This window comes from Sander lucioperca, chromosome 14, assembly GCF_008315115.2.
Source record: "Sander lucioperca isolate FBNREF2018 chromosome 14, SLUC_FBN_1.2, whole genome shotgun sequence".
NCBI lineage: Eukaryota > Metazoa > Chordata > Actinopteri > Perciformes > Percidae > Sander > Sander lucioperca.
This window is the reverse complement of record NC_050186.1, coordinates 34,887,596-34,905,905: the sequence shown is the minus strand read 5'-3', so window position 1 is coordinate 34,905,905 and position 18,310 is coordinate 34,887,596. Positions and strand designations below refer to the sequence as shown.

At 41.7% G+C, this 18,310-nt stretch overlaps 1 protein-coding gene across 1 annotated transcript in view; it reads left to right on the top strand.

Moving 5' to 3' along the window:
* Window positions 1-18,310, top strand: part of LOC116041441 (protein FAM102A) — a 32,232-nt gene that overhangs the window by 8,709 nt on the left and 5,213 nt on the right. Inside the window, exons 3-7 of the mRNA XM_031287334.2 lie at window positions 10,405-10,525; window positions 10,765-10,794; window positions 14,535-14,651; window positions 14,750-14,796; window positions 16,901-17,061. Of these exons, the coding sequence (XP_031143194.1) occupies window positions 10,405-10,525; window positions 10,765-10,794; window positions 14,535-14,651; window positions 14,750-14,796; window positions 16,901-17,061 (476 nt within the window). The remainder of the gene's footprint in view (window positions 1-10,404; window positions 10,526-10,764; window positions 10,795-14,534; window positions 14,652-14,749; window positions 14,797-16,900; window positions 17,062-18,310) is intronic.

Sequence of the window (18,310 nt, the reverse complement as noted above, 5' to 3'; positions counted from 1 at the left end):
GCTGTTCAGCTTGAAAACGAGAGTGAGGAAAACAAACACACGACTGTGAAAGGCACACACGAGGCTCCTTTCATTTTTCATCTCATCTGATCAATCCAATACACATATAAAAGCTGTCAAAACTGGTAAAAAATGACATTCCTGTACATTATGTCCATAAAATGGCACAATATACAACAAGATATAGATAACATTTTGTAGGTATATTTATTCCAATAACATGTCTTTTAAGATATCTCTACTTACCTACACATTACAAAATAAACTAACGTTAATAAATTAATATCCTATACCGAGATGTTTAATATAAAGACCGTAATAGACCTGTCTCACTGCGCCCTCTGCACCGCTAAACAATTAGCCTCCTAGCAATAGCAATCAAGCTAGCTTTCTAGCCAGCCGGCCAGCCTCTAAATTAGTTAAATGTAACAACTCAATGTTTAATTGACATGCTCTTGTCACATTGTAGGAAAGCACATTGCTATCGCCAGATGAGTGACACATTTTGTAACTAGTGTATGATGAATGCATGTTGTAAAAATGAATTGCCCCTTGGGGATTACATTTTTTTTCTGTAACTGTATCTGTTGTGTGGATGAAATTAGCAAGCTAATGTTAGCTAACGAGCCAGTAACGAGCCAGTAACGAACCAGTAACGGGCCAGTCAGTCGCTCCGCTCCCACTGTAGGGAGACTTATTTGCAGAGAGAACGGATGACAGCCCAGAAGAGGGACAGTCCAGTTAGCCATCTCCTGGTGTCCTTCTTGGTGGGGAGTGAAGCGGAGGGACCATAGGCTCTGTTCTGTTCTGCTGCTGCTCGAGCAAACGCTGTTTGTTGTGGGTATCATAGCAACGTTGTCCGGTTTCCCTTGTTAAATGTTGAATAGATTACCGCCGCCTGCTGGTATGGAGAGTTATTTCCTCTCACGCAGGCGCAGAACGTACGTGGTAGTTGGCCGTTGGGTGTAGTCTCTGCTGTGTGTTCCAGTGATAATTTTTGGCCAAGACAAGGGCAACAAGGGCTGATGTGAGGCGACGCCACTAGTCCCCGGCCGTCAAACTGGTGTGTCAGGGCCTTAAGACAATTATCCACAGAAGTTTTTGAAATCCTGATGACCATTAAACTATGTGGACAGCACAAAAACTAACATGAAACTTAACACGATTTACAGATGTTGATCCCACTCTGTTACTCCCTCTTGCTGCTGGCTTAACGGCAGAACAACTCTTTCCCCCTATTCCGTGTCTGTACCTTTGATACAGAACGGCGAGTCGGAATAACGGCGAAACATTCCTACCTTGAACAGGCTGTGTAAAAGGGATTTATGTGTTAGCCCTGTAATAGTCTGGCGACTTGTTCAGGGTGTACCCCGCCTTGTGGGTACGGCGTAGGGTACAGCGTAGAGTCCGTATACACGTACCTATGTAAGAACCTACGTAAATACCTACTTAAGTACCTACAGGGTAGATTTAATGCAGAACCATAAATCGGGCTTTACCTTGTCTGCTATTATCAGTAATAACAGAAGTCAACTTTCACAGCCATGTGGAAAAAGGAACTTAACACAAGATGTTGGATCAAATGTTGTTACTTATCTTGATGTTATAAATCACATGTCCTATAAAACAAGAAATTAATTGAAATTACAAGGAGATAACGTATGTGAGTTAGAAACTTTTATCTTTGGATTGCTTTCCACTTTTTCTTTTTCAGAACTGGAAATCTCTTGTGTAAATCTTGTTTGTGTAAATCAGTAAAAGAGTGAACTTTGCCATCGTGCCCTGTTAACGTTCCCACCCGAAATGTGTCATATACTGTAGGCTTGACAGGTGGCTTTAAAAACATTAATCTGCAGCTGTAGTCAGCGTGGATTCACTTCATTTACAGTAGATTTTAATGGTCACCCAGCTCACTTAAAAAAGATTCTCAAACCACTCCTGCAACATAATTTACTTCTTTTTTGTCCATCTGTGTATTCATTATGTACGGAACTCAAATATAGCTAAATAATTCTTTTTTTTATCATTTATTGTACCAGCAGCTTTAGCTCAAAATAATTCTGGTGGGGAGAGACTGACTCAGTACTTCTCCAAAGTGTCAGACACATTTAGGTTAGTTATGGACCTAATGGTGTGTGTGTGTGTGTCTGTGTGTGTGTGTGTGTGTCTGTGTGTGTGTGTGTGTGTGTGTGTGTGTGTGTGAGCATAATTGTCATTTAAATTTTCTCCAGCTCGGGGCGCCCTGGTAGCTCACCTGGTGCAGCGTGCGTCCCATGTACTAAGGCCTAGTCCACAAGTACATGGGTATTTTTATAAACCGAGTTTTTCCTCCTTTTGATTTAAAAAAAAAAAAAAAAATCTCGTCCACATAAGCAAGGTTTAAAAAAAACTCTGTTCACATGAAAACGTAAAAACAGGCTATCAAGTGCTGTCAAGAGCATGCCAAACCAACAGGTGGCAATATAACCCTAACTGTTAAGCCATGTTGGCCAATCAGAAGCCTGAAGTTCCTGTAGAGGTCAGACTGGGTCTCGTCCGTCTCGTCCAAGGGGGTAAGCTTCTCCTCGGACCGTGTAGCTCCTATGGCGCCATTTTGATGCTAACAAGCCATCACCTCCCATTAGCATTCCATTGACTGCCATTCATTTTGGCGCCACTTTGACAGCGAATAACTTTACATCTGAAGCATTTAAAGACTCTATTTGTCCATTGTTTATTTCTAAAGAAACACGACAATGTATAAAAGGCTCCATTACCTTGTACTTCACGTTATGGCTCCGTAGCAGACGTTTTTGTAAAAATAGGCTAACGATTGTGTCATAACCACGCGACTTACTGTCGCACAGTAGAGAAATTACCGTACAGTACAGGAGAAGCGCGCAGGCAGTTTCATCTCACATTAGCTGTTTGAGTGTAATTACTAATGTTAACTAGCATTTTAGTTAGCAATAATTAGCCTGTGCCTATGTTATCTCCTTACATATACCTACGCTCTCCGTCTCTGCTAGATTGGGAATGATTGAGATTTCTCTTGGCACAGCTACCAGAAGACTTACAACTTTCATACAGGTTGCTCACGGCACATTTACGTCGTCTCTCTCAGTTGGAGGCTGCGCAGTAACGCTCAGCCATCACCGGAAAAGTGCTTCTAACGGCCTTCACTGGTCTCCGTCCAGAGCAACGGGATCTGTTGGTCCATTCATATATACTGTCTATGGTCTTGTTCAGAACCGACGATCAGTGTCGTGGGAGTGTAGTCATAAGGAGGAGACTTGCGGAGTATTGCATTCTGACACCCTTGTTCCGCAATATAATGGGAGAACAGTGTGCATGTATCTGTATATACTGTATGTAACAAGTCCTGTTAGCACAGTTCTTAGCAGCAATATCTTAGCTACGTCCGCCATTGCAGAGATTCGTCTCATGTAAACAAAGGTGATAGTGGCGCACAATCTGATGTCAAACAAAGGAGACAACAGTGCGCTCTCTGACGTCACAAGCCAAAATCACCGTTTTCAGCGGCTACACGACACCAATGCAACCGGAGTTTTGAAAAATCTTCACCCTGGCAGGAGTTTTCAAAAAGGTTCGGTTTCAGTGACCTGATACTGCGTTTGCGTGTGGACGAACGGCCTAACCGTATAGAAAAAGCTGCGGTTTTGAAAATACCTGTGTTCGTGTGGACAGGGCCTAAGGCTCAGTCCTTAATGAGTTGCAACATTAAAATGTCACACATCATCTCCAATGGAACGACTCTTTGTACTTCTGTTCTAACTTCTGACTTTCAGGCTTTTTGTTTGTGTGTGTGTTTAATGGGTGTGTTTAGTGGGCTTTACCAGTTAACCACACACACACACACACACACACACACACACACACACACACATGGCAACCAAAAGACATACAGGCAATAGCTGCCATGTTGTCTCGAATGATTAAAAAAGTAATGGTTGGGAGGAGGTTTTTATGTATTTTGTGCATGTGTGTGTATCTGGCTCATTTGCAACTCTGTCTCATTCCTCAGATTCTTCAACCAGAAAAAAAACAAGACTAGGTCAACCTAGTATATGGCTGGTCCGTGTATTGGAATTCAATTCAATTAAATTGTATTTATAGTATCAAATCAGAACAAGAGTTATCTCAAGACACTTTACAGATAGATTAGGTCTAGAACACACTCTATAATTTACAAACACCCAACAATTTCCTAGCCTCGTGAGACCGTCCTGATCTCGCAAGCTCCAGTTTTCCACTCGCAGATCAGTCTGGCATCTTGAGATGGAGAAAATTTGGAGCCGCTCGCCAAACAATCGACCAATCAGCGTTGGTTTTGAGGCGGGTTTAGGTATGACGCAACGAGAAGCGACTGTTCAGTGTAAACAACATGGCGGCTTCCACGGATGAGATGAGCGTAGCTATCGCGCAAGTTTTATCCAAATTAGAAAGTATTCCTTCATTTAAAGAAGAGCAAAAAATGGCACTGGAGGCTTTTCTCGGAGGAAAAGATGTTTTTGCTCTTCTCCCGACTGGTTTCGGCAAGAGTTTAATATATCAACTGGCTCCGCTAGTCGTGAAGAAGGTGGTGATAGACAGGTGGTTTATCCAATCAGCTAACCAGTATTTTCGCCCCTTCCCGAAAGTTCTCCAACGGAAAGTTCCCAGATGGATATGCCGAGCAAATGTGAAGCAATCCATCTGGCGGAGTCAGGTTAACAATTTCCACAACAGTGGCAGAAACCTCGGACAGATCCAGGCTCTTTGTGGGCGGCATCTGTCGCTGCCGGTTTGGACACAGACACTGATACAGATATACAGAAATAGGATTCATAATAATTATAGCAGTTGGAATGACGAACAGTGGCAGTTATAGTAACCGTAAAGATAGTGGAACTATGACTAGAAATAATAGTTGCAGCAGTTTAGGGCCTAGCGTAGTGGGGCGATGCGAGGCATATCCTCGGCGTTGTGGGGCATAGTAGGGCATAGCAGGGCGAAGCGGGCCGAAGCGGGGAGTTGCGGAGCGTAGAAGGGCACAGCAGGGTGTCGAGCAAGACCACGGCAGCTGCAACCATAATTTAGGTGCCACCCCATTCCAAGGAAAACTGCGAGGCAAGAAAACCTAAGGACTCCGGGGAATTAGCTCCTAGTTAGTAACAAGCATTTCTGGAACATGGATGCACGCAGATGGAAAGAGAGAGGAGATGAATGTGCTTAATTGTGGCCAAATTGTTACAGGGATAGTCAGCGGTGGTGTAAATTAGAGCAGCAAAGATGAATCAATTAGTTGTCTACTATTAAATTAATGGCCAACTATTTTGATAATTGATTTATTGGTTTGAGTAATTTTTTATTAAAAATTAAACATTCTCTGATTCCAGCTTCTTAATGTGAATATTTTGTAGTTGATTTACTTCTCTACAACAGTAAACTGAATATATTTGAGTTGTGGTGAAAGAAAATCATTTGAGGATGCCATATTGGGCTTTTAAAAACAGTGATCGACATTTTTCACAGTTTTCTGACATTTTATAGACCAACTAATCAATTAATCGAGAAAATAATTGACAAATTATGAAAAAATTATTGTTAATTGCAGCCCTAGTTTCTTTAAATTGAAAATATATATTAAATGATCATCTGTAGTGGTCCCAGTATTATTTGTTGTTCTGTACTGAAGTAGTATATCACATGAAAAGGTAAAGATATGTTTGAGACAATCTTGCTCATACAGTAGATACTGCCCTCTCCCACCTTGACCAGACTCAGAGGAACACGTATGTGAGAATGTTGTACATAGACAATATAGTTCAGCATTCAACACCATTGTGCCTTCCAAGCTCAATTCAATTTTATTTATAGTGTCAAATCACAACAAGAGTTATCTCAGGGCACTTTACAGCTAGAGTAGGTCTAGACCACACTCTATAATTTACAAAGACCCAACAATTCCCTCCAATAGCATGCATTTGGTGTGACTGTGGCGAGGAAAAACTTCCTTTTTACAGGCAGAAACCTCGGACAGAAGTTGACTCTTGGTGGGCGGCCATCTGCCGCTGCCGGTTGGGACACAGAGACACTGATACCGATATACAGATATGGAGAAATATGATACATCATAATTATAGCAGTTGGTATGGTGAACAGTGGCAATTATAGTACCAATAAAGACAATAGAACTATGACTAGAAATAATAGTAGTGCAGGGCATAGCAGGGCATCGAGCAGGACCATGGCTACAGCTGCAAAAAACGATCCAGGTGATGATCCAAGCTCGTCACCAAGCTCAGAGACCTGGGACTCATCACCGCCTCCTGTGATTGGAGCCTGAGCTTCCTGGCGGGCAGATCCCAGGCACTGCAGATAGGCTCCACTACATCCTCCATCCTGACCCTCAACACCGGCGCCCCTCAGGGCTGCGTGCTCAGCACTCTCCTGTATTCCCTGTTTACACACGACTTCATTTAGCTCCAACACCATCATAAATTTCGCTGACGACATGTATGTCATCGCCCTGATCACAGACAGCGACGAGACAGCGTACAGAGAGGAGGTCAGAGCCCTGACATCTTAGTGCCAAGCCAACAACCTTCATCTCAACATCAGCAAAACAAAGGAGCTGATTGTGGACTACAGGAAGCAACAGAGAGAAAGACACACCCCCATCTCTATCAACAGGACTACGGTGGAGAGAGTCCGCAGCTTCAGGTTCCTTGTTCCAGTGAGGAACTGACCTAAACTCACCACACTGACACTATGGATGTAACAATACACTCAAGTCAACATTCAATACGATTTTAAGTTCACAATACTTACTTTTTTAACAGAATGAGCTGCAGGCAAATGACTGAAAAGTATTATTTATATAAACTGTGCAAAACAACAGATCCTCTTATCAAAATCTTAAATAACAAACATTTAATAAAAATGAATTATTATTATTAAAACAAATCCCACATGAACCTAACTGGTAGAAAAAAAATCTCTTCAAATAAATAAACTAAGAACATGTAGTGAAGTCTGAAGTCAAACAAGTAAAATCAAAAGTAGATTACGTCCTAGGCCGTTTAAATATTGCATCACAATTCATTATTTATCTCAACCGGTTGTAATCTTGACATATTTATATTGATTTTTAAATGATTCACGATGCATTGTTACATCCCTAACCAGCATTATTACAAATACTGCTAGACTGCGGCTCTTCTTCTTCTGCAGACTGAGGAAGTTCAACTAGGACTACAGGATACTCTGCAACTTCTACCGGTGCACCACCGAGAGTATCCTGACTGGCTAAAGTACATAACCACCTGGTATGGCAGTTGTATCGCCCTCAACTGTAAGGCTCTACAGAGGGTGGTGAAAAGGGCTCTGCACATCACCAGAACAGAGCCAGGACACATCTATGGGGGACCTCTACAAGCAGCGGTGCAGGAAGAAAGCCGTATGGATTATCAAAGACGCAAACCACCCCAGTCTGCTGCCGTCCGGCAGACGGTACTGTAGCACTTCGTCCCGCACCACCTGGCTCAGGGACAGCTTCATTCCAGACATAAGACTTTGTAACTCTTGAACTCTGAGCTCATCACGTCATTTTACCTCTAAACCGTCACTTTAGCTTATCACTTATCTTAGGAACTGAAGAAACACACACACATACACACACACACACACACACACACACACACACACACACAGTGGTGTGCCGTTTATCGGCATGTAGCCCGTGCTGTTAAGCCCGTGCTGCTAAGCCCGTGCTGCTAAGCCCATGCATTAAAATGGATGGCAGCAACAACAACAACTACGTGTATTGTATTGAGGAAGTTAATCAGCTGATTGATGGGTGATAGGGAAGGTGGGCAGCGGCTATTGGAGAAACACCAACATTCAGTTGTAGCTATAGTTTTTCTTTTGGTGATAATTTCCACTGGTCACTCACAGAGCTGTTCATTTTCCCCGCTCCACTCAAATCGCTCACCGTTGACTCCAAAATGAATGAGAGTGTAGCTTAAACCTGAGGTTCCCAAACGTTTTCACATGTTAAAGTTGTATTAGGATGGAATTGGATTGGATAGGATTGAAGCAAAGTGTTTCAAAGTTAAGGCCGACTTAAAACAACCGGTACAGGTGCGTCAATCTCACCACGCTTGGCACCATTTTGTGGCTCTGGCATAAGAATGCTGACATCCCCATTCTTAATCCTTCCACATTTCTGTTGTTTACTTCATTTCTGTGTAATTACCATTTTTTTTTTAATCAGCCAACAATGTCTACTGATATTTAAAATCATGTATTGGTCAGTCGCTTTGAGGCTTTGACCAACTAGCTACATAAAGCAAAGCTTCATTAGAGAAAGGGTTGCTTGTATCTACCTGCTGGACAATGGTGTGTTTGTAAAGGCAGGTAAGTCTGGCTGAAGAAGTGGTAGAACCTGTCTGGCCATTTTCTGCCTCAGCTAGCAGCCCCCAGGCTTGTTGTTTTAAGAGCTGTAAACTTCAGGTCAGCCTGTTCCGCTGATAATTGAAAATATATTAATGAACGTCCGTTACATTTAAGCCATTGCCAAATGAGTTGCTACAAAGATAATTAAGACTATTTATTGATAGGACAGATTAAATCAGGAAAGTGGGAGAGAGAGGGGGATGACATGCAACGGCCACATTTGGATGCGAACCCACAGCCTCTGCGACAAGGACTGAGCCTCTGTACATGGGGCACACGCTCAACCAGGTGAGCTAACCAGACACCCCAATTTAGCATTATTGCTAGGTCAGGGACACTGCAGAACCTAAATGTGTTGCTTCAAAAGCTCTTAAAATAGTTTTTGGTTGCTAATTGTGCAGACCTGTATCTGTGAAACAAAATATATTTAAAACTTGAGATAATGATGAGAGTTTAAATTAGGGTATGTTAAAGTTATGCTTTCAGTAGGGCTGTCGATCGATTAAAAATATTTAATCGCATGATTGTCCAGAACTAACTTAACTCGTGATTAATTGCAAATTAATCAAATTTTTTATCTGTTGTAAATGTACTTTAAAAGGGATGTTTTTTTTAAAGTGTTTAATGCTCAAGTGGTTTTTGAGACTCACTCAATTCACATCAACGGTACACGCAAATAACTTTAGTCTTGTTGAGAGAACCATCTGGAAGTACTTTGAAACTCAACTTGCCATTTTATCCATTTTGTGCTCAAGAGGGTTTGTTTCTGCGAGCCATCCGCTCCTGTCCCGCTGTCTCGTCTTTCCCAAACTTCAGAGTGGGCCGAGGCCCAAATCGCAGAACACGCATCAAAAAAAATTATTGCATTTATTTTGACAGGCTTAGTTTTCAAAAATTCAGTAGTATCACAGTGTGTATGTGGATTTGCATTTTGACATCACATTCCAAACAACAAGTATGTAGGACTATCTGTTATCAGCAATGCAGCAGGCTGAGTCTGCACAGGTGTGTTGTGTAACTGAAGATCTGATCATGTACAGAGCTGGGCGATTCTCATGTAATGTTTCCTCTGACACGAGCTGGGCAGGGACAGATAACATCTAAGTTCACCAGTCAAGTCGGGACAAGCCAAGCATGCTGATGGCATGTGTGTGTTGTGGTATTAAAGTGTGGAAAAATGTTAGTAACCCTGACAGTTTTAGTATAAGTTCCCTGATGACACTGCTGTGGTCTAAGCTGTTATGGCTTACGTTTGCTTTTTATTTATTAGTTCAGTAAGAAAAGCCTGTTTATAGACCGAGGGAGGGACACACTGGATCAATCCCATGAGTCCTCATTTCCCTCTTTGGCCTCCTAGATTCTACAAAAGAAGAGATAAAGAGCACACTCTTTTTAGGCCTTTATTTCTCCAGCTAAAGTAATCTTAGCTCCAGACTGGCTTCACTCTGCTTCACATTCATAGAACACTTTTAGGTTCACTGCCTTGCACAAGGAGCCAAAGAGTTACAGGAAGCATCTATGTTAAGTAAAGCAAAGCCTCTTTCAGACATGCACCTCATACATAAATACGATTCTGAGTAAAATGTCAGTCTCATGTCTGAATTAGCTCCTGAGTCACTTTCACATAAAACTAGGTCGGACCTAATAACATAGGACGGCGTTTGATAGCTTTTTATTGTATTGAATTCAAATCAAATACGGAATTCACTCATTGAATTTTTTTAATCCTTTATTAAATCTTATTATTATTATTATTATGTGTATGTACTGTAACTAAATGCTAAAATAACTCCAACTCAAAGATGTCGAATCGACATTTGGTGCTGAAAAGGCAGAAACACTCCCGCTTTTAATGTTAGCATATGAAATGTTCGTTAAACTGTATGGTTTGTCAGAGACAGTCTAACGTGTGTGTGTGTGTGTGTGTGTGTGTGTGTGTGTGTGTGTGTGTGTGTGTGTGTGTAGGGAGGAGGTGCAGCAGAACTGTGTTCGATGGAGGAAGAAGTTCTCTTTCGTGTGTAAAATGATTGCTAATCCAATCACTGGAGTATTGGACCCCTGCATCTGCCGGGTCTCTGTACGTAAGGTAAACTACAATTCTCAGCAGCCACAATTAAAGGCAATGTCATTTTACCCTACCCAATAATACAGGAAGGTTTCGGCTGCATGATGAAAGTAATGCACCATATACTTGGTTTGTCCCACAGCACCTGTCCCAGGTCACATATCAGTTCACACTTATAATGTGATGTAATATGTTAATGGATATGACGGTTAGCAGTCTGACATAGACAGTTTTGACAGTTTTGTTTTCTATCTCTCCAGGAGCTCAAAGGAGGAAAAGCCTTCTCAAAGGTAAGATTATTTTCTGATGATGTAATTAGCAACTACTAAAATACAGACAGAAGATATGAAAACTCATTTTTAATCCAGCTCAGACGAGTTTAGCTAAACTGTTTGACCTGTGAACCCTTACTCATAAAGTTGAGTGTCCTGCGTCATACAGTATATAATAATTAAGGCTGGGCGATAAATCCATTTTATCGATTAACTCAAATGTGTAGTTTACGTCGACTTGTTTGAATGAAAATCGGTTTTCTCTTTAACATTCGCCGATGCTCCCCTCTGGGCTCCCGTAGTTCCGAATGGGCTCAGCCCTCCCCCCGCGCATTTTCCATAGAGATACACCAACAACATGGCAGCGACAGGGACTAACATTAGTTCTTTTCTTAACTAGTTGTTTTGATCAGTGTTGCCAACTTAGCGACTTTGTCGCTAGATTTAGCGACTTTTCAGACCCCTTTAGCGACTTTTTTTCACAAAAGTGACTAGCGACAAATCTGCCGATTTTCTGTAGAAAAGACGCCAGTATTGTCCAGTAAGCATGTGAGGTATTTCTCTCTTGTGGCCACCAAAACAGTCTTCTCTCTCTTCTGTTCTGTGACTGAGGAGCAGCCCCTCCCCTCTCTGCTCTCTCCTCATGTGCAGCAGGCAGGTAGAAGGGGAGGGGGGACAGGGTGCAGGGGCCGGTGTAGCTAGAAGAGACAGCAGGACGCAACGGGAGAAAGACGCCGCTGAGCTGGCCTGGCGCTGGCCTGGCGCTGGCCTGGCGCTGGGCAAGCCAGCCTTCTTTGAGAATTCTTTATCGTTTTTTTTTTTTTTACTTCAAATATAGACCTAAGTAATAATTATAATATAAAATAAATTCCCATAGTGAGTTTGTGATTATTTGGCTAAAGATTTCTATTTCTTTCTATCTACCTTGCTGACACAACCACTAAGCTTTATGCAAATGATTGCGTAATGACGTCACACATATGCAAATGAGCGTATGATGTCATCTAGCTACTTTTAGCAAATTTTGGAGCTGGTGCTAGCTACTAGTGGTGTGCGATACTGCAAAATTTGGTATCGATCTGATACCAAGTAAATACAGGGCCAGTATCACCGATACCGATTCGATACCGATACTTTTTAATAATTAAGGTGGATGCATTATCAAATTGCAGAATCTGAATTAATTTTCATGACCTTTTTAAGTGTTTTTGTAATTTTTCCTTTGGATTATTAATAAGTTAAAACCCAGGACAGAATTTTCATATGGTTGTATAAATGTGTTGTGTTACCACTGTATCTTACAGCCTTTTTACAAATTATACAGCTTGCCGTTGTTTCATTTTTGACCTGAAAATATAGCCACACAGCGCTCCTCTTCCATCGGAGCTGATGTTGCAGAGCTCTGTAGCGGCTCAACACATTTACTAAATGCCGCTGATACGACCGAGCTGTGACGGAGGTCTTAAACAACTAGCAACCGCCGCTTTGTAGCACGGAGCTCCTCGTCCACGTTTTTTACCGCTTGTTACTACGAAGTAGCTTGCTACAGTTATGCTACATTCACGAAACCATGGGATGTTAAAAACGTAGGGGAAACACTCAAACCAATATATATTTCCACAAAATTGGCATGGATAATCATAATGGTGTACATGCCCCATGTGTATGTGTGTGCGTGTGTGTATGAGTCAAAACAAAATAAAGTTAAAACTTGTTTTGAACAATTTCTTTGTCATCTGCAGATTGATTTTAAGTAAGGGGGGGAGGGGGGGAATCGAGTCCATTTCGCCCAGCACAAAATAATAAATTATACTGTATATAAAACAGACTTTTACAGTGTCAGTGATGGTAAAAGCTGTGTTAAATATCAACCAGGCTTTGTTACAGGGGCATGTGACATAGCACAATCAGGGGGTAATGACCATAGAAATAAAATGGCTAGAAAGGCCATTGAAGTGTTTGCTGTGGTCATTTGATTAGTACAAAACAAAGTGTGTCGCAGCTCGCTGGGAGGAAAGCGGGCCAAAGCAGCTTAGGAAACGTTCTCCAGAGCAGCGGACAGTGAGGAGGGACAGTTAGACCCAGAGGTAGCAGGTTAGCGGAATATTAGCCCACTGGGTCTCACACTCTCAAGGCACTGGTGGAAAACTCATGAAAATGTCCAGAATCAAAAAGGTTTAGGCTTTGAGGAGCATGAATGCGCTCAGGAAATGTTGTGGCAATCTGTCTAATACTATACATAGGGTATTTTGGCTTTTGTAACGACATGGGAGGAAAGGTCAAGGAGTCATTAACCCTTGTGTTGTCTTCCCGTCGACCATGCAACTTTTTGTTTTTCTGGGTCAAAATTTAACGTTGTTGTTTTAATTGGAGTATGCATTGGAGGGTGCCCAGATTAAGCCCCTCTGAGGTTTTTTTGCATCTCTCCATCACATCTTTTAATTCAATTAAATTGTATTTATAGTATCAAATCAGAACAAGAGTTATCTCAAGACACTTTACAGATAGAGTAGGTCTAGACCACACTCTATAATTTACAAAGACCCAACAATTCCAGTAATTCCCCCGAGAGCAAGCATTGTGTATGGCGAGGAAAAACTCCCTTTTAGGCAGAAACCTCGGGTGGTGGGGAAAACTTGGTAGGCGGTGTCTTAACGGTGCCGGTTGGGGGTGTAATGAACAGTGGCAATTATAGTATAAAGATAATATACACATTGATTATGTATTTATTGAGCTGTAGTATTTAGGGCTGCCACCTCTTAGTCGATTAGTCGACTAATCGGTCGTTTTGGTCTTAGTCGACTAAGATTTCTTTAGTTGATGAGTCATTTTTTTATGCTTATTCATGCTTAATTACTCATTTCCAAGAAACTTATGAGCACATTTCTGGTAAGCACAATATTTAAAGTGGTGCTTTTGCAGGATTAATTGTGGAGAAACTCAGTTTTACAGATGGTTCATTAACTACATTTATATTGTGCTTTTCTAGTTTTAATCACCTCTCAAAGAGCACAGCTCTGTCGATTACATCAACTAATCGATTAATCGACAAAATCATATAAGTGTTAGTCGATTAAGAATTTCTTTAGTCGAGGACAGCCCTAGTAGTATTTGTATGTGTATGTGTATGTGTAAACCACTAAACTAAACTAAATGTGTTGCCTGCATTTTACAAATTAACTTTCAACTGGGTGTCGATGCTATCTGACATTGAACCGACTGAAAGTGAAAAGGAGCAAGCTAGCCGCGGAGTGGACAGACCAACCAGCTTTTGGCCTCCTTTGCACAAAAAAGGACAACCTTTTCAGGAAAGAATATTCAGTTTAATGACATTTTTAGATTCACTGAAAGCACAGATGAGACAAATCTGCACAAAATATGTTAACAGGATCGGCAATGAAATACACTTCCACACAGGCTCACACACACACACACACACACACACACACACACACACACACACACACACTATCACCACCATAAACTGTGACTTGTCAAGTGAGAAGCAGTGCTGACTGGGTAGAATAATCATGGATGAGGTTAAAGGAGGTTGTTGACTTCTACATTACATAAAGCCACTCTCCTGTTTCCTTCATTCACTTCCTATAAAAAAGTAGTGGACCAGAGTTGACCTACAATGTATTCTTAATCTGTGTCTAACTTTTCACTTCCCACCTTAAATGTTTATTTTTGACTGTTTTTAAGTTTTCTGTTGTTTTCTCATGTCTGTCTGTCTGTCTGTCTCTGTCTGTCTCCAGCTAGGTTTTGCTGATCTCAACATTGCAGAGTTTGCTGGTTCGGGCTCCGCAGTTCGCTGCTGCATCCTGGAGGGTTATGACACCAAAAACACTCGACAGGACAACTCTATTCTCAAGGCAGGGCACACACACACACACACACACACACACACACACACACACACACACTGAATTGATCAGAACAGAGGTTTAGTAACACACTTGTTTTTTTATAGGTTACAATTGGGATGACTCTTCTGTCTGGGGATCCCTGCTTTAAAACGTGAGTTCCTCTTTTTCAGGGATTCGGACAGAGTGGCCCCCCTCAGACAAAATTAAGAGAACTGCTCTGTCTCACCCATGTCACCCCCTCCATGGGCGTTGTTTGTGTCCACAGTTTTCAACACAGGGCAAGTCTGTCTTACTTTGATTTGGGGGATAATCAAGCTTTAAGTTTTGTAACTAGAGCATCTGTAATTTTCCCAAGAGTGTTTGGGGACTTTGGGGCATGTAAACAGGAAGTATAATGTTGCTACAGTTAGCTGTGGGCTACAACGTGAACCCCATTTCATTTACATTTTGGCAAATTGACACCATTAAAATTAGGCAGAATTGGGGTGCCTGGTTAGCTCACCTGGTTGAGCATGCGCCCCATGTACAGAGGCTCAGTCCTTGTCGCAGCGGCTGCGGGTTCGGTTCCAACCTGCAGCCCTTTGCTGCATGTCATCCCCCTCTCTCTCACACTTTTCTGACTTAATCTGTCTATAAATGAAGGCAATAAAGCCAAAAAATAATCTAAAAACAAAAAACTAAACAAAAAATTATATTGGGTGGATAGACAGACAACTATCACTGGAATACTGTGATACTGAAGAAAACTTAAAAATCGTGTCGTGATTAGTCTTGCATTGCCAGACCTATCTCCACAGCACTGTGTAGTAAGGTCTGGCTACACCACACATACATTCCAGGATAGGAGAAAAAAACACTCTAGGTTGTTTGCATTTCTTTAAACCAATCACAATCGTCTTGGGCGGCGCTAAGCTCCGGATGCAGAGACGGTGGCTCTGCAAAATAGTCTTGTATAACTAAAAAATAATAAATAACTAAAAACTTGTTTTGGTGGAACATTTGCACCCTGCAAAAGAATATGTCACATAAAATATGAAATGAAGTTAACTGTTCACACAAAACAGTAATGTGAGCTAATTAAATTAGCTGGATACATAATAAAACGTCATTTGCTCTTACCAGTACATGGCCGTGTGTACCTCCTCCACAGCAATCCCACTAATTGGCCCCTAGACGTCCCAGTTAGATAGTAAATGAACATTCTTTGTAAATCTTTATAATCCTTCCCCAAAAGAACCAAGCAGGCCTGCCTTGTTGAACTGTCCAAATTATCTTCAAAACTTGCCATTTTCAAGATTATTTTTTGGGCATTTTAGGCCTTTATTTATATAGGACAGCTGAAGACATGAAAGGGGAGAGAGATGGGGAATGACATGCAGCAAAGGGCCGCAAGGCGGAGTCGAACCTGCGGCCGCTGCGTCGAGGAGTAAACCTCTATATATGGGCGCCTGCTCTACCAGGTGAGCCACCCAGACGCCCAAAACTTGCCATTTTCAGCGGATAGCTTGCAACAGCGAAAGGTGAGGGACATCCGGATCTGCCGGATGTGAGGCAATTATCCTGGAAATGTACTGTCGTGGATCCAGACTAAGTTGTGATAGACATCAGAGATAACTATATCCTTAGATAGTGTATGTCACACTGAATCTAAAGCTCTCTGCGCACTGCTAGGTAGGGCGCAGAGCAAAGCGCAGAGAGCAAAGCACAGAGAGCAAAGCGCAGCGCAGGTATTTGTAATCAAGGGTGGCAAGGAAGCTATTTCCCTGTTGCTAGGTAACAACATGCTGTTATCTCATTGAATGCACTTTTGAAAGGTCAGCGGCAACTAGGTCAAAGTTGACATAATTTCAAGTTTGAGCGCAGCGCAAAGCGGCAAATCCGAGCCAGGGGTAGCGCAGCGCCTAGTTGGGCGCCACTGCTCTCCCCATAGGAAATCAATGGAACAGCTGGCGCAAAGCGGTTTTGCCACCTATCGTGTGTAGTCGGCTTAAATATATGTGTTCAGATTTGACTAACTTATGATAAATAACCTCCATGAGTTTTGTGTCACAGCTGCTGCTGCAACAACAGCTGACCTTGTTAATAAGCGGGCCTAATTAGCAGCCAATCTTCAATATATAACTTTCCGTTGTTTTTCGAACCCCAGCATGCACCTGTTCCTTATCCCTCTCAGACTGACCCAAAAAAGTGAATGTGACTGTGGTGACTTTTTGTAATACTCATTGTTTGTTTTGTGCCTGTGTTTTTACCATTAGGCCTCCCAGCACAGCCAAATCTCTCTCCATTGGGGACGAGGACCCCACCCTGCAGCTGGACTGTAAGGGTGAGAGCACTGATTCCACAGTGCAGCCACTAGGAGGCATCATGGAGGGTCCTCGCGCCTTCAAACCCAGACAGTCGTCAGTACGTAGCTCAGGTAACTGCTCAGTATTATTGTTCCCTGTCCTCTTTAACCAACTGGAATTGAAAGGCGATTCTAACTCTTTACAACTTGGGTCTTATTTTTGTAGTTTTTCTATCAGTTTTGAGATTTGGGCACACAGTGACATGTCAACAGTGATGGGGAAAGAAACATGAGCAGTCAGACCATTATGCTGTGTTTCCACTCTTATGTTAAGGCTCTGCTCTGCTTGACTTGACTGAACTTTTTGGTACCAGTACTGCGGATAGTACCCTCTCAGTGCAGGCGAGAGTCTCAGCTGACCGGCATGATGCTTGAAACTGCAGTGACATTATCTTCAACACAACACTCGCTGAATTTTTTAATTGGCAACCAAACAGATATTTTCGGGGGTGTTTAAATGAAGAAAAAGTGCACATTTTAAGACCTTTTGAAAACACATATTAGAAAGAAACATCTACAGTACATACTGATAATTAGCTCACCATAATTTATAAATGCAACATTTTAGCCAGAAAATACCATTCCTTTTCGTCTTTTTTAAATAAGTTCTGTTCACACAATTTGGTCTTTTGTTTTCCTCCTTAGCTTTGGCATCACATACAGCCTGTAACTGTTTTCAAGTTTAGTTCTTATTCATAATAGTTTGTTACCTTAGACCAAATGAGCTAACCTTTGTAACAATGGTTGGCTGCAATGAGCTTACAACATCAAGTTTTTAGTTATATATATATATGCTGTCAAACGATTAATTTTTTTAATCGCTGAATTTCTATAGTTAATCGCGATTAATCGCATATTTTATCACGTGATTAAAATGCTATTATTTTGCATTTCAGAACAGTTTTTAGGTACATATTAACAATCAAAAGCAATTGTTACCAGTGTATCTTGATTGGGAATCAAATGAATGCAAAGAAAGTTACTTTATGAACGTGATTTTAAGATTTGTAATTATTTATTTACTGTAAACAAAAGAAAAATGTGTGAATCTGTCATTATTGCACAATTCCTCCAAGTACCTAACTAAAAAACTAAAAATCCCTATCCTTACTAGAGTCAATATAGTGTTTAGTAACTCCTAAATAATGTCGATTACTCACTGACGTCCATTGATCAGCGTCCCGCGTGTGGCGTTTTGTTTCCCGTAGTCTTCCTTATCACAACCGTCCCGTTATTGTGGCGCGTCCCCAGCGGCCGTCTCCCGGCGTGTGAGGTGTCCTTTCCCCGTAGTGTTTTTTCTAAACCCAACCTCCGCCATCCC